General features: G+C 35.9%; 2 protein-coding genes across 2 annotated transcripts in view; both read right to left on the bottom strand.

The window, feature by feature from the left end:
- NELL2 (neural EGFL like 2) overlaps nt 1-15,385 on the bottom strand; it is a 381,815-nt gene that overhangs the window by 310,237 nt on the left and 56,193 nt on the right. The window lies entirely within an intron of this gene.
- On the bottom strand, nt 13,470-14,652 carry LOC102999638 (SUMO-conjugating enzyme UBC9-like). The gene has a single exon (XM_057556968.1). It carries the CDS (start codon nt 14,512-14,514, stop codon nt 14,038-14,040), a length of 477 nt encoding a protein of 158 aa, XP_057412951.1. The 5' UTR covers nt 14,515-14,652; the 3' UTR covers nt 13,470-14,037.

The raw sequence follows: 15,385 nt of genomic DNA, 5'->3' as shown, positions 1-15,385 counted from the left end.
ACTGAAGAAATCAAAGAGGAAATTAAAAAATTCCTAGAGAGAAATGATAATGAAAACGCAACAATCCAAAACCTAAAAAGGATGCAGGAAAAGCAGTTCTAAGAGGGAAGTTTATAGCTATACACTCCTACCTCAAGAAACAAGAAAAATCTCAACTAAACAATCTAACCTTACACCTAAAGGAACTAGAGAAAGAAGAACAAACAAAACCCAAAGTTAGCAGAAGGAAAGAAATCATAAAGACCAGAGCAGAAATAAATGAAATAGAAACAAAGAAAACAATGGCAAAGATCAATAAAACTAAAAGCTGGTTCTTGGAGAAGATAAACAAAATTGACAAACCATTAGCCAGATTCATCAAGAAAAAGAGGGAGAGGACTCAAATCAATAAAATTAGAAATGAAAAAGGAGAAGTTACAACAGACACCTCAGATATACAAAGCATCCTAAGAGACCACTACAAACAACTCTCTAATAAAATGGACAACCTGGAAGAATGGACAAATTCTTACAAAGGAATAACCTTCCAAGACTGAACCAGGAAGAAACAGAAAATATGAACAGACCAATCACAAGTAATGAAATGGAAACTGTGATTAAAAATCTTTCAACAAACAAAAGTCCAGGACCAGATGGCTTCACAGCTGAATTCTATCAAACATTTAGAGAAGAGCTAACACCCATCCTTCTCAAGCTCTTCCAAAAAATTGCAGAGGAAGGAACACTCCCAAACTCATTCTATGAGGCCACCATCACCCTGATACCAAAACCAGACAAAGATACTACAAAAAAAGAAAATTACAGACCAATATCACTGATGAATATAGATGCGAAAATCCTCATCAAAATACTAGCAAACAGAATCCAGCAACACATTAAAAGGATCATACACCATGATCAAGTGGGATTTATCCCAGGGAAACAAGGATTCTTCAGTATACGCAAATCAATCAATGTGATACACCATATTAACAAATTGAAGAATAAAAGCCATATGATCTTCTCAATAGATGCAGAAAAAGCTTTTGACAAAATTCAACACCTGTTTATGATAAAAACTCTGCAGAAAGTGGGCACAGAGGGAACATAACTCAACATAATAAAGTCCATGTATGACAAACCCACATCAAACATCATTCTCAATGGTGAAAAACTGAAAGCATTTCCTCTAAGATCAGGAACAAGACAAGGATGTCCACTCTCACCACTATTATTCAACATAGTTTTGGAAGTCGTAGCCATGGCAATCAGAGAAGAAAAAGAAATAAAAGGAATACAAATTGGAAAAGAAGAATTAAAACTGTCACTGTTTCCAGATGACATGATACTATACAAAGAGAATCCTAAAAATGCCAGCAGAAAACTACTAGAGCTAATCAATGAATTTGGTAAAGTTGGAGGATACAAAATTAATGCACAGAAATCTCTTGCATTCCTATATACTAATGATGAAAAATCTGAAAGAGAAATTATGGAAACACTCCCATTTACCATTGCAACAAAAAGAATAAAATACCTAGGAATAAACCTACCTAGGGAGACAAAAGACCTTTATGCAGAAAACTATAAGACACTGATGAAAGAAATTAAAGATGATACCAACAGGTGGAGAGATATACCATGTTCTTGGATTGGAAGAATCAATATTGTGAAAATGACTATACTACCCAAAGCAATCTACAGATTCAGTGCAATACCTATCAAATTACCAATGGCATTTTTTACGGAACTAGAACAAATCATCTTAAAATTTGTATGGAGACACAAAGGACCGCCAGTAGCCAAATCAGTCTTGAAGGATAAAAACGGAGCTGGAGGAATCAGACTCCCTGACTTCAGACTATACTACAAAGCTACAGTAATCAAGACAATGTGGTACTGGCACAAAAACAGAAACATAGATCAATGGAACAAGTTAGAAAGCCCAGAGATAAACCCAGGTACCTATGAGCAACTAATCTATGACAAAGGAGGCAAAGATATACAATGGAGAAAAGACAGTCTCTTCAATAAGTGGTGCTGGGAAAACTGGACAGCTACATGTAAAAGAATGAAATTAGAACACTCCCTAACACCATACACAAAAATAAACTCAAAATGGATTCGAGACCTAAATGTAAGACTGGACACTATAAAACTGTTAGAGGAAAACATAGGAAGAACACTCTTTGACATAACTCACAGCAAGATCTTTTTTGATCCAACTCCTAGAGAAATGGAAATAAAAACAAAAATAAACAAATGGGACCTAATGAAACTTCAAAGCTTTTGCACAGCAAAGGAAACCATAAACAAGATGAAAAGACAACCCTCAGAATGGGAGAAAATATTTGCAAATGAATCAACAGACAAAGGATTAATCTCCATAATATATAAACACCTCATGCAGCTCAATATTAAAAAAACAAACAACCCAATCTAAAAATGGGCAGAAAACCTAAATAAACATTTCTCCAAAGAAGACATACACATGGCCAAGAAGCACATGAAAAGCTGCTCAGCATCACTCATTATTAGAGAAATGCAAATCAAAACTACAATGAGGTATCACCTCACACCAGTTAGAATGGGCATCATCAGAAAATCTACAAACAACAAATGCTGGAGAGGGTGTGGAGAAAAGGGAACCCTCTTGCACTGTTGGTGGGAATGTAAATTGATACAGCCACTATGGAGAACAGTATGGAAGTTCCTTAAAAACTAAAAATAGAATTACCATATGATCCAGCAATCCCACTGCTGGGCATATACCCAGAGAAAACCATAATTCAAAAAGACACATGCACCCCAATGTTCATTGCTGCACTATTTACAATAGCCAGGTCATGGAAGCAACCTAAATGCCCATCGACAGACGAATGGATAAAGAAGGTGTGGTACATATATACAATGGAATATTACTCAGCCATAAAAAGGAACGAAATTGAGTCATTTGTTGAGATGTGGATGGATATAGAGACTGTCATACAGAGTGAAGTAAGTCAGAAAGAGAAAAACAAATATCGTATATTAACGCATGTATGTGGAACCTAGAAAAATGGTACAGATGAACCGATTTACAGGGCAGAAGTTGAGACACAGATGTAGAGAACAAACATATGGACACCAAGGGGGGAAAACCGCAGTGGGGTGGGGATGGTGGTGTGCTGAATTGGGAGATTGGGATTGACAGGTATACACTGATGTGTATAAAACTGATGACTAATAAGAACCTGCAGTATAAAAGAACAAACAAACAAAAGCAACTAATACTAAACTTTCTTTGGGTTATTTGTATGCAAATATGTTAATATAAGTGTTTCAGACATTACATGAAATTTCTAAAAATCTTATATGTTCTGGTATAATGTTATAAGTCATAATTCTAGTTATTACTTTAAAATGTATTCCTCAGAAATAACTAAATTTCCTTGTCAATTGCATTATTATGGACTTTCATCAAATCTTTAACCGTGGCCATTTTTAAGTCTTTTGTCGTTTACAGACAGTTCTGGGTGTACTCTGATGCTTTTGCAAAAATGTCCCTATAAAAGGGTTTCATCTTCAAGGAATTCATGGAAGACTCTGACAGGTACAGGTTTCTGGTAAATGACTATACTGCTGAACTGAATGAATAAGCATTTTCAGAACTCTAATGGAAAACTGATGAATTCATAAAAGTGCTAACAAAAGGTCAAGCTGAAAAAAAAAATTAATTACATGGGACTGAGTGAACTGATGAGGATGATTATAATTTTTGTGACTTTCTGTTTGAATTTTTTAAAAAATCCCCCCAAAAAAATAAATAAATAAATGAGAAAAATTAAATATTTAGCAGTTGCAGAAAATGCATTCGAGAAAATTTAGCATCCATTCTTTTTCTCAATTCTGAGGAATAAAACTGAAGTTGCTTTATAGAAGATGAAGAATCTACAAATAAAAATAACAATAATAACTATGAAAAACATCATACTTAATAATGGAATATCAAAAGCTTTCCCCATGAGATTGGGAAGATAAAAATATCAGCCAGCACACTTTTATTCCATATTTATTGCATATTGGATAGCCAATGTAATAAGATAGAAAAATGTATTAAAGTTATGAGAATTGAAAAGAAAGAAATATCACTGTTATTGGTAGTCAATATTATAATGAATAGCAAATAAATTAATGAATAAATGAGTAATAATAAATTATAAATTAATGTAACAAAGGTCACTGGAAGATCAATGTACAAAACTCATTTGTATTGCTAACAAATATAAAACAAAATTTTAAATGTGCCAATTAAATTAACATCAAAACATCACATACCCCAGAATTTAACAGAAAATGTGCGATAACCTTACAAAACAAATGAAATAAAATGTTATATGAAAATGTTACTGAGAAAAATTTTTAAATCTCTAATGCAAATACGTAAATCATTGGTCAAATTTACGTAGAGATTTAATGAGATCCCAACCAAAAATCAAGCTGATTCTAAAATTACAAGGAAATGTGAAAAAGACAAGTATACCCAAGATAACCTTGAAGTAGAACAACAAAATTTGGAAGGTTTACACTACTATATCTAAAATTATTATGAAACCACGGTAGCTAAAGCTCTGCAATGTTGACACATGAATAGAAATATAGACTAATGGAACCATACAGATAGTTTAAAAACAGGCCCATACATATCAGGTTCAGCTGATTATAGCAAAGGTGACTGCAATTTTAAAAGAAAATAATCGTTCTTTCAAAAAACTGGGGAGCATCAATTAGACATTCATATAAGGAAAAAGAAGATTTCTGCAATGATTCCCAACTTATATTTATCACCTACAAGTACAGGCCATGTACAGTAAGATCCCCACTTGCTGAAAACTCAAGGAATCTATTTGGAGACTGTATTCAGCCCATGCCACTCCTGATGGCATCACCAAAGCTATTCTGCCTCTAGTCCTTACTCCAATGTAGAGATGCTAATGATATTTGAAAGGAAGTTAGAAGTATAACCCTTCACTAACTCTCCAAGAGGGCTTACGCTGAAGAGTGGTAGGCTGAGAAAGGGTCAGTGCATTCTTTCCTTTTTTCTAAACTTTTTCCAGCTCACTATCCCTTTATAATAAATAGCATTTTCTAATTTCAGAAATGGTCATACTTTTTTCTATACAACTCAGATTAACATATTAGAGAGAAAAATTTAAAGATTTGGTCATTAAAAATAAGCACTAGCTGTTCTGTTTTGAAAGACTCTAAGGTGCGAATATTTCTGTGTGTGTGCACACGCATGCGCACGCACAAGGGTATATTTAATATAGTTAAGTAATAAAATACAGTTGGTTCCAAGGGATTTATTAACTGAGGTGTCACTTCATTTGAATTTAAAGATGAAACTCCTATTGAAAAGTTATTTTATAGTTATCTCTTTTTTTTTTAACATCTTTATTGGAGTATAATTGCTTTACAATGGTGTGTTAGTTTCTGCTTTATAACAAAGTGAATCAGCTATACATATACATATATCCCCATATCTCCTCCCTCTTGCGTCTCCCTCCCTGAAAAGTTATTTTTAAAGACCTATATAAAACGTGAATTTCTTTTTTCCACTGAGTATATGTAATGCTATTTCTGCAGAAAGGAAGTGGAGTAAATTATCCCTGGATCTGTGAAACCATCTGTGATGTGTGTTAATGGTCAAGTAGGGTTCAAAGACTATAGAAATGATATTTTATACATCAAATTCTCATAACATCCACTTTGATATGAAAGGATCTAAAAATATACATACATAGAAAAGTAGAGCACAGTCAGGGAGGGAATAACATACTCATTGAGGAATCATTAGTTACTTGATCCTTTAGTATATAAGCCACTATGTACTTAATTTTACATTAAAAAATCCATAATACATCATTTTTTAATTTCTGAATTTGGTTACTAAAGTCAATCTCTTTTGTGAAAAAAATTCACAAAACAAAACATCACAAAACAAAACATCTTTTCTGGATGTAGTTTTACCTGTTAGAATCATTTAAGTCAGCTCTGCCTGAAGGAAAGAACTTGGTGATCTCTTAAAATCCATACATTTATATACATAATTTAAACATTATTGTAGTTTTGGATGAATTGGAATTTGTGTGTATGTGTGTGTGTGCATGTGTAATTCCAAGAGAATACAGCAATGGTCTCTTCAATTTCCAGATACTTAAGTGGCTTTACAAGTGTATTAAAGTGTGCATGCAATCATGCTATCTCAAAGTATAAACAACAAACAATATTTCTGGAAGAAAATTATGTTCTCAAGATGGTAACTTTTCATCATCACCTTCACCTAAAACAATGATTCATGATGCTTTTAGGAACACATCCATCTGGAGTGACTAAGTGACTCCCAAAGACCCTCGATGCTCTTTGATTCCAGGAAGTATTTTATCTGGTTTCAAATCTTCCTCTTAAGTTAACATTTTGCTTTCCTAAGGTCCTAAAAAATCGATAGGACTTCCTTAGGCCAATAGAGGTTGGTCTGCACAGGAATTTCTGGCAGCTTTACACGTAACACATTCTGAAACTACGGGCAGACAATAAAGGAAAAGCATTGATGCATGTAAGGCAGCTAGAAGTTCTAGGGAGGCTGTATTTGAAAGAAAGGAATTAGTCACAGGGGAGAGTAAGCTGTCAACACTGCAGCATCTGTTTTCTGACATGCTTCATGGTCGTCATGTCTCCTCTATTGTTCAGAATAGATAAAAGCCAAGGAAGAAGGCAGCAGGATTCATGGGTGATCCACCGAGGTGACATTTTTCTCTTAGTGAGCCTATTACTTCAAGCGTTCCCAATCGAAATGGCTACTGGACCCCCCTAACTAAAGAAAATAGATCCAACTGGGCCCCAAATTCTAGTAGGGAAATGCCAGAAATGTAGGAATCTTATTTTTAAGTTTTAGCACAAACTTTTTATGGAGAGGCAATTAAAAAAAATGAAAAGACAAAATATTTTCCCAATCATGCAGACCACAACAGCTTTATTTATACTGTTATCAACTTCAACAAGCCATGATGATGCTATTGAAATAAAGAAATAAATTGCAAGAAAGAAAACTTCCAGATAAAAATTTTTACTATAACAAAAAAGCTTAATAGAAGAAAAATATATGATTGTTGTCTTCAAAAGCAATAGAAAGCAAGAGTATTAACCCTGTCAATAGAGTTCTTGGGTTTTGAGGAAGTAGAAAGGCCATGGTGCTGCTCTAAAACAGGTAGAGAGAGAAGCTGTCAGGATGGTGGTTACAGGAGAATGGGCTCTGGTGTCAGGCAGCCTGGTTCAAATGTTGATTCTGCCATTTACTGTAACCTTGGACTTGAGACTTAACCTCTCCAGGCCCCATTTCCTTATCTGGAAAATAAGGATAAGAATGGTATCTACCTCCAAGATTGTGTTGCACATTTAATGAGATTAATCCATGTAAGGTGTTTAGAAGACTACATGACACAGAGTAAGAACTTAATAAACTGTTAATCCTTATAATGCAGAGACAACATTTCAATGAACCTAAGAAATCAGCCAACTACCATACACTGGATATCAGCAGATTCTCTGCACTTCTCATTCAGTCATTCCTCAAACATCTATCAGCCATCTTTACAGCAGGCACTATACCAGGCACAGAGAATACTGGGAAAAAGAGACAAAAGTCCAGGCCCTCAAAGAGTTCCCATTTCATCATTTTCCTGAATTGACACTCCCCAGGATGATGATTTGCTATAAATGTAGGCCTTCCTTTTTCGTGTCCAGAATTTTTATATTTCTGCCGTATCTTTATTTTACATGACCAGACATTTTTATACTGTCTTATTACTCTACATTCTCAAATCTAGTTAGAAATGGAGAGATTAAAAATAAGCACAATTTTTCTTAATGTGATTGAACAAAACTCCTGCAATAGATCCTGAATTCTGACAAACTGGAGGATAGAAAGATTTTGACATATATTTATTTCAGTTACTGGCTGATGAATAACAATCAGAATTATTTTTTAAATGTAGAAAACATGCATTTTTAACCTATTAGAAATGTCAAAAAATGAAAATCCAATAATTAGATGTCATAGAAGGCTAAATGTATTTCCAGCAAAATTTGCCTGGAAATATATCTTATATACACTTTGATCTTGTTTTCACAAAGGTCTTTGAGTTTAGTTCAATGAATGCAATACTGTATATAAAGCTATCAAGAAAAAGGTAGAAAAGTTGGGCACATCAACTTTACGGAAAAAACATATTATTTTCTCTGAATTTCATTCAGTATAAATGAATACTTTTCATTAAAGAAAAATACAGTAGTTAATTTAAAGATACCTTGCATAGTGAATGGAGATATGCACTTAAGATGAGATACAAAGTCTGAATTACCATTTTTTAGGAATATATTTTTACATGACACATATTCCTTAAGTTTTTGACAGTATAAAAAATGAATTTGAGTTAGAATGAGTTCAATTTTCCATTTTATCATTTTATTCGTGTCACTAAGAAGCAATCGTATCTTATACAGGTGGGAACAGTCAATGGATGTTAAGGCAGGTGGGTGAAGGTCTGATGAGGAACAGGATATTGGAATGAAATTGAATTATCTCCCCATAAAATACTGATCAAAATCAAAGGGAAAAAATGGTGTAGAACCTGGCAGATCACTAACTTGACCAGGTGATCAAGGTTAATATCATCAGCAGTAGAACAGACTGACACAGTGTACCTCCAGATGTGGTCAGCATCATTTCTGTGGTATTCCTAACAAGAATGCATAGCCTGAGTGTGATGAGGAAACATCAGATGGACCCAGGTTGAGGGTGATAATATGGAATGAAATGCCTATACTTCTGAGACTCTAAAGGATACCCAAAACAGGGAAAGACTGAAACTGCTCCAGATTGAAGGAAATTATAAGATATGACAACCAAATGCAACATGTGTTCTAGAATGGAATTATGGCCCAAGAAGGAAAAAGAGACATTGTTTAGATAGTCGGTGAAATTTAAGCGGGGTCCGAAATTGGATGATATTGTGCTGTCAATGTTGATTTCTTGATTGTATTGTGTATGTTGGTTATACAGGGAGTGTCCTTGTTTTAATAAAATATACACTAGAGTATTTAAGGGTAATGGAGTATATTATCAGTAAAAGGCATACTGGACAGAGATAGAGGGTGATGGAGCAAATGAGCTAAAAATATTACCAATTAGGAATCTGGTGAGAGAAGAGGTAGGAGTTCTTTGTACTGTCTTTGTAACTCTTCTGTAGGTTCAAAATGATTTCAAAAAACATTTTTCAATTAAAAGCAATCATTAACCTGGGAACTCTCCTGCATATATAACTGACAGTGAGTTGACATTCTTAACATATAAAGAATTTTACAAATAAACAAGAAAAATGACAAGACTCTGGTATAAAAATGGCAAAGGATATTTAGAAACTATTCATCTAATCAGAGACACCAACAACTTACTAATAAATATATGAAAATGTACAAATTCACTAATATTCAAAGAACAGTAAATTTTAGAAATGACAGTCATTTCTCAGATATCATATAAGCAAAAAGTATTTTAAATATAGTGCTCAGTGCCTCAAAGTGTATAGTTCAAGTCATCTGCAAAGTAAATTGTTTCCTCAAAACATATATCTTACTTTCTTTTCGGTGCTGTTCAGGGTATTTTTACTGGCTAAGTTAAATGGATTTAAGCTGAAATATTCACTGATTCATGTATTCTCTAGTGCACTCACATCCTCAATAATAATCAAACATAATTTTTACACCACCTAGAGTTTTAAATAACCAAAGGTTAAAATACAAAGGAAAGATAACAGCATGCCAATCATCTCCCTCTTTAAATGCTCAATGGGTAAAATCACTGAAAAGAAGAGGCAAAATTTGAATGACTTTCATTCAACTATTATGAAATACATCAATATATGGTTTCAAAAATATGACTCCTTGCCAAGATCAATGGAATGCAAGTGTATATAACAGCTAGGGAAATAAGATTTCTTAAGTAATGGAGATAACATAAACTCCATGTCAATAAGGACACCAAAATAATATTTTGCATGGACTTTTTTAAAAGGTACATGCTTCACCACACTACAGGAGATAATAAAACAAGTTACAAATAAGCTCAATTCTATTTCCTGTCACTTCATAATAAACTGCAGGAAGATCATTTTAATTTGTTAAATGAGTCTTTTGAAAAATGATTTTAAGTGATTGACCAAAGGCCTAAACAGCATTTGGGAAGTTTCACAACGACATTGTTAAGACTAAAAGGAGAAGAGTCTTAAGGCCAAAGAATTAAAATATATTACAACAATCCCTCAACATTCATCTTGGAAAAGATCATTGAAATGTCAGCGCATATCAATGTATGGCAGATTAAGAAAAGAGAATTAAATGAGCTTTGATGGCACCTTGAAAATTTTCTTATAATACTTGAGTTGCATCCAAATAATCCAACTTTCCTCTAGAGACAAAAGAGAAAGCAAGTTAAATACTATAGAAGATGTTACTTTTGATACAAATCAGAATCCATTTTTCTGGTAATATAGTAACTTAAGTCTTTTACAAATTAGAAAATATAATGGAAAAATAAAGATCCCACTTGAGTAACAGAATAGCCTATAAGGTTCCTAGGAAAAAATCTAACAAAATATGTGTATGCCCTTTACAGAGATAATTATAAAGAAGAAATGAAAGAAAATGGAGAGATAAGTCATATCCCTGGATTTTAAAAAATGAATATCAGAAAAATGTTAGCACATTAATCTATAAATATGATATAATTCCAATACAAATCCCAATGGCATTTTTTTCATAAAACTTATCAAACTGATTCTAAAGTTTATACCAAAGAATAAAGTTTCAAGCATAGCAAAAGAATCTGAACAGGAAGAACAGAGACCTGAACTATGAGTTAGCAAGTCTTATAAAACTACAGTAATCAGAGTAGTGTGGTCTTCCTGCAGGAGCCACAAGCAATCAGTAGAGCAGAATACAAGGCCCAGAAACAGACCTCTGAATTGATAGAGATTTGGTACTGCATTTGACATTACAAATATGTGAGAAAAGAATGGGCTTCTGGGTACTTGGCATTGGGACCACCAGCTTCACCTATTAGATATTACACTAATAAGTATACCTAGATCTAAGTTCAAGATGTCCATTTCTTTTCTTTGTTAGGCAAGACAAAATGATCATTCATTGAATACAGCGGGGCAGATTAAGATGGAAAGTTAAATACAGATGTACCATTGTCCCCTTTCCAGATCTTCAATTAAAAGATCAATAGTAAACTAATCAACAGTATTTGCATTAATGCCTATGTATCAGTATTCATTGCAGAGTCAAATATTGGCTGAGATAATCTCTCCATTGTCACAAATTCTTCAACATCCAAAGAAGAAAGTTAGGTAGCATCAGGGACAGATGAATTTTTTTCTTACTTCCCCCAAACTACCCAAAATCATGCCAAATTTTCTATTCTGTAGAGTAGACCATAAACTTCTCATAAAGGAAATTTTAAACCACAGAATATAATCTAGGGGACTGTACCAAAGCTACACCAAGGGACAGCAAAAGGATTTTATGTATCCTGAAGAAAGTGCAGTTTTGCAAAACATGGAAAAAGAGAACAGAGTCCTTTTGGAATTCGGGGAAATTTTCTCATTCATTTTCACTTACAAATATACTTTCACTTTTCAATTAGCCTTTACTGTTTTCATATTTCTCTTCTATATTTCTTGTACAAATAGATAAGTGAATAATATCTTAGAATGATTTCTCTAGTCTTTGTTTTTTTCCTTTCAAAACACAATAGCCAGAAAACTGTAATGATGACAAAACTCCTTTGATCTGCCTAAGTGTCTTGATTCTTTCATATATAAAGTACCATATATTATTGTCTGTTGTTTTTAGGTAATACTGATGTTGGCTAAACATACACAGAATTGCCAGAAGAGCCAACAATCTTTTTACACTGTGCTCACGTGAAGTTTGTGGTCCAATTTTTAACAGCAGCCCCTACTTGAAAAACATCATTGGAAACCAGCATCTCAGGTTGGGAGGCCAAATGAGACTGCTCACGGCGCACCAGGGCACTGCTTATAAGGTTCCCACTAGCTTCATAATGATGTCACTTTGTTTGAAGCTGCGTTTCAGTACCAAGATGTGACTTAAGCGCACTTCCAGTCCCAAGATACTGTGATGTCTGCCTTTCCCACTTCCATCTTGCTCTTAGCTCACTTCAGACACCCCAAGACCCAGAGCGCGTCCATTAGTCTCATATGTCCAAACCAACAGAGTTGTGTGATTAGGTTTCCAGCTTTCACACAGTGGCTGAGATGTTGCTACATAGCTCATTACAGGTGTCGTTATTCTCTAAGAACTTGACCTACAGTCATTTGGAAGCAGCGTCTGCCAGTTAGTGAAATCCTCACGCCTAGAGCTAATGGCATTTCAGGATAGATAAGGCACCCTGCGTCCATAGAGCAATTTGAACATTCTCCAGATCCTTTACCCTAGCCTGGAGAAAACTTTGATGTCATTTGTGATTCCTGGTGTACTCATGATGACCTTTCGCTCGATCTTTCACTCATTTTTTCATCCACCAAATATTTATTTAGCATCTAACTTTGTATGACAGCATGGCAGGTAAAATAGAGTATGCAAGTTTAATGCATAATCCTTTACAGCAAAAAAAAAAAAAATCTAATCAAAAATCGTTGTCAGCTACATAAAATTTCAGGCAAACACAGAAGTACTCCTGGGAAAAGGATTAGAAAGCTACATCCTGGAGTCTTATGGTGGTTGTCTACAACCACTGCAGGCATGGTGCTGATAAATGTTTAACATTTGGCTCTCTGTTCTCTAGAGAAATAATTCTAAGATATTGGTTCATTTATCCATTTGTTTAGGGAAGATAGAAGAAAAGAAATATGAAAAAAGTAGACTCATTGAAAAAAGAATATTTATCAACAAAAATACATTTTTTAAAAATAGCTCTACTCTGTAGCACTTGCTTATTTCCATAGTCTACTTCAAGCTACAACAGTAATGTCAGCCAGCTCACAAAGTTTCAACTCTTATCAGCCAGTAGGAGCCCGCTCCAGCACACCACTGACTGGCTGAGACACATTTTCTTCTTTTAACTTTTCTTATTTTCAAAATGTCTTTAATGATAATAGTGGCTGTCCCCAGGGACAGAAATCAGGTGGCCGGGGAGGGATGAAGGTAGACTTTTTTCTCTATATCTTATTGTGCCTTTTAAATTTTGAACCATGGAATGTATTACCAATTTTTTTTTAATTACAATTACAATTTAAATTTTAAAAATCTTAAGTAAATATTTGTTACCAAATAGATTTAGATTTTTAAAATTTAAATTGTGATCAAAGGCAGTAAATGATACTTTTTACCGTCTTATATGCAATTAATATTAATATTAATAATAATTTTTTTATATATAAACAGTTTATTTACTCTAAACAGCAACACAGACAAACGCCATATAAACACAAAGGAAGTGATGCGGAAACGCGACGCTGGCTGACTGTGGATCTGAGGCTCGTAAGCAACACAAGCCGGGCTCTGGAAGAGGAGGCAGCAGGGCGGGGCAGGTCTGATTTTCTGTTTCGTGCAGCCAGCTGAAGGCTAAATGCAGCTCTAGACGGCGTGAAGCATGCCTGCATCCGCGAGCAAAGGAACTAGCTCCTTGGGACTCATTGAAGTATAAAAGTTTGTAATTTTACAGCAGTTGAAATACTGACATCAATATTAAAATAAAAGCAAGTTTTACATAACAATCAAAAATACAAAAGACTGAAGGAAGAGACCCTGTATGAAAAACTGGGCGATTCAGCGAGCCGAGACTGTACCAGTGGCGGAAATGGAAAATGGCGCCCGCCCAACCCTCCCCAGGTGACCAGTAATTGTAGAGAGCAACGTTAGATTTGCAAAAATGTTGTAAACAAGTTCTTGCCACACCAATCCCTTCCTTTTTATGATGCCACAGGTCGCTGCTTATGAGGGAGCAAACTTCTTGGCTTGTGCTCGAACCCTTTTCTCGTATTCCACTCTGTTTTGGCAGTAGATCGTGTAGGCCTCTGCTTGAGCTGGGTCTTGGATATTTGGTTCATTTAGAAGTTCCTGTATTCCTAATAAGATCTGCTTAATCGTGATGGCCGGCCTCCAGTCCTTGTCCTCCTTCAGGATGGACAGGCACACTGTGCCCGAGGGGTACACGTTCGGATGAAATAACGGTGGTTCAAACTTGCATTTCGGAGGTGAGGATGGATAATCGTCTTTGAACAGCATCCGTAGTTTAAACAAGCCTCCTTCCCACGGAGTCCCCTTCTTCCCGGGAATGGCGCACTCCCAGTTCATGAGGTTCATCGTGCCGTCGGGATTTTTTGTTGGGACGGCCACAAAACCAAACGGGTGGTCTTTTCTCCAAGCTTTCCTCTCCTGGGCGAGTCTGCTGAGGGCGATCCCCGACATGTTTGCGTCCCTCGGGCGGCCGCGGCCCGGCGAGCGAGGCGGACGAGACGGCGGCGGCGGCGCTCCCTTTGTCTCGGGACTTCCCTCCCGAGCCCGCTCCGCGCGCAGCCCGAGCGCTCGAGGACCCCGGTATATATGTGAAACATTGAAACAACAAGATGTTATATGTTAGAATGCCAAAAGGAGTGGCCCAGATTTAAAAACCTGGAGAAAGAAATTAATGTAAACTGGGAAGGTCACGGTCAAGGTAAAAGCTTCACGGAGCTGTGAGTGAAGTTCTGAAGTGTGAACCGGACTTGGATGAGCAGAAAGAAAGAGACCTACACATAGATGATGAGCAGACTGGCCACTGTGCCTGGCATTTATACTCCTACTGAATGATACCACTTTTCTCCGTCTCTGCCAGTGCCAGAGCTGACATTCCCCGCAGCCTCTATTTCTCACTGACCTCTCCCTACTTCATCTGGAGTCAGAGCAAGATGCACAATAGCCAGATATCTCAGGATAGCTCACTGCCATCAGGCCGCATGCAGATGAGAGTGAAGCCAGGGACTGACACGAGAAGCAGGGAAGCCGCTTCACATCACCTCTAGTAATAACATTCATGTTTATTTAGTGTTTGCTCTGCAGCAGGCACTCTATGGTCAAACTCACAAAGCCTAACTCACGGGGGAATAACTCAAACTCTGGCCTTCTACCAAGCAGGCAAGAAACTGCGGTCAGCGGAGCACCACGACCTCACCACCCCCCACACTCCCAAAAGCAACTAGGAAATGAGCTTCTTTCCTCATGAGGAAGAGCTCTTCTGTGAGCTAGGACAGACCTGACGGAAAGCTGGATCCACATCTAATCACTGCCAGTTAAAGGATGA

Source organism: Balaenoptera acutorostrata, chromosome 11 (assembly GCF_949987535.1).
Source record: "Balaenoptera acutorostrata chromosome 11, mBalAcu1.1, whole genome shotgun sequence".
Taxonomy (NCBI): domain Eukaryota; kingdom Metazoa; phylum Chordata; class Mammalia; order Artiodactyla; family Balaenopteridae; genus Balaenoptera; species Balaenoptera acutorostrata.
Note: the sequence above shows the minus strand (reverse complement) of the source record. Positions and strands in the feature narration are given on the sequence as shown.

Bases quoted from the DNA above. Each gene is read 5' to 3' on its own strand.
- LOC102999638 (XM_057556968.1), bottom strand. From the start codon at position 14,514: ATGTCGGGGATCGCCCTCAGCAGACTCGCCCAGGAGAGGAAAGCTTGG.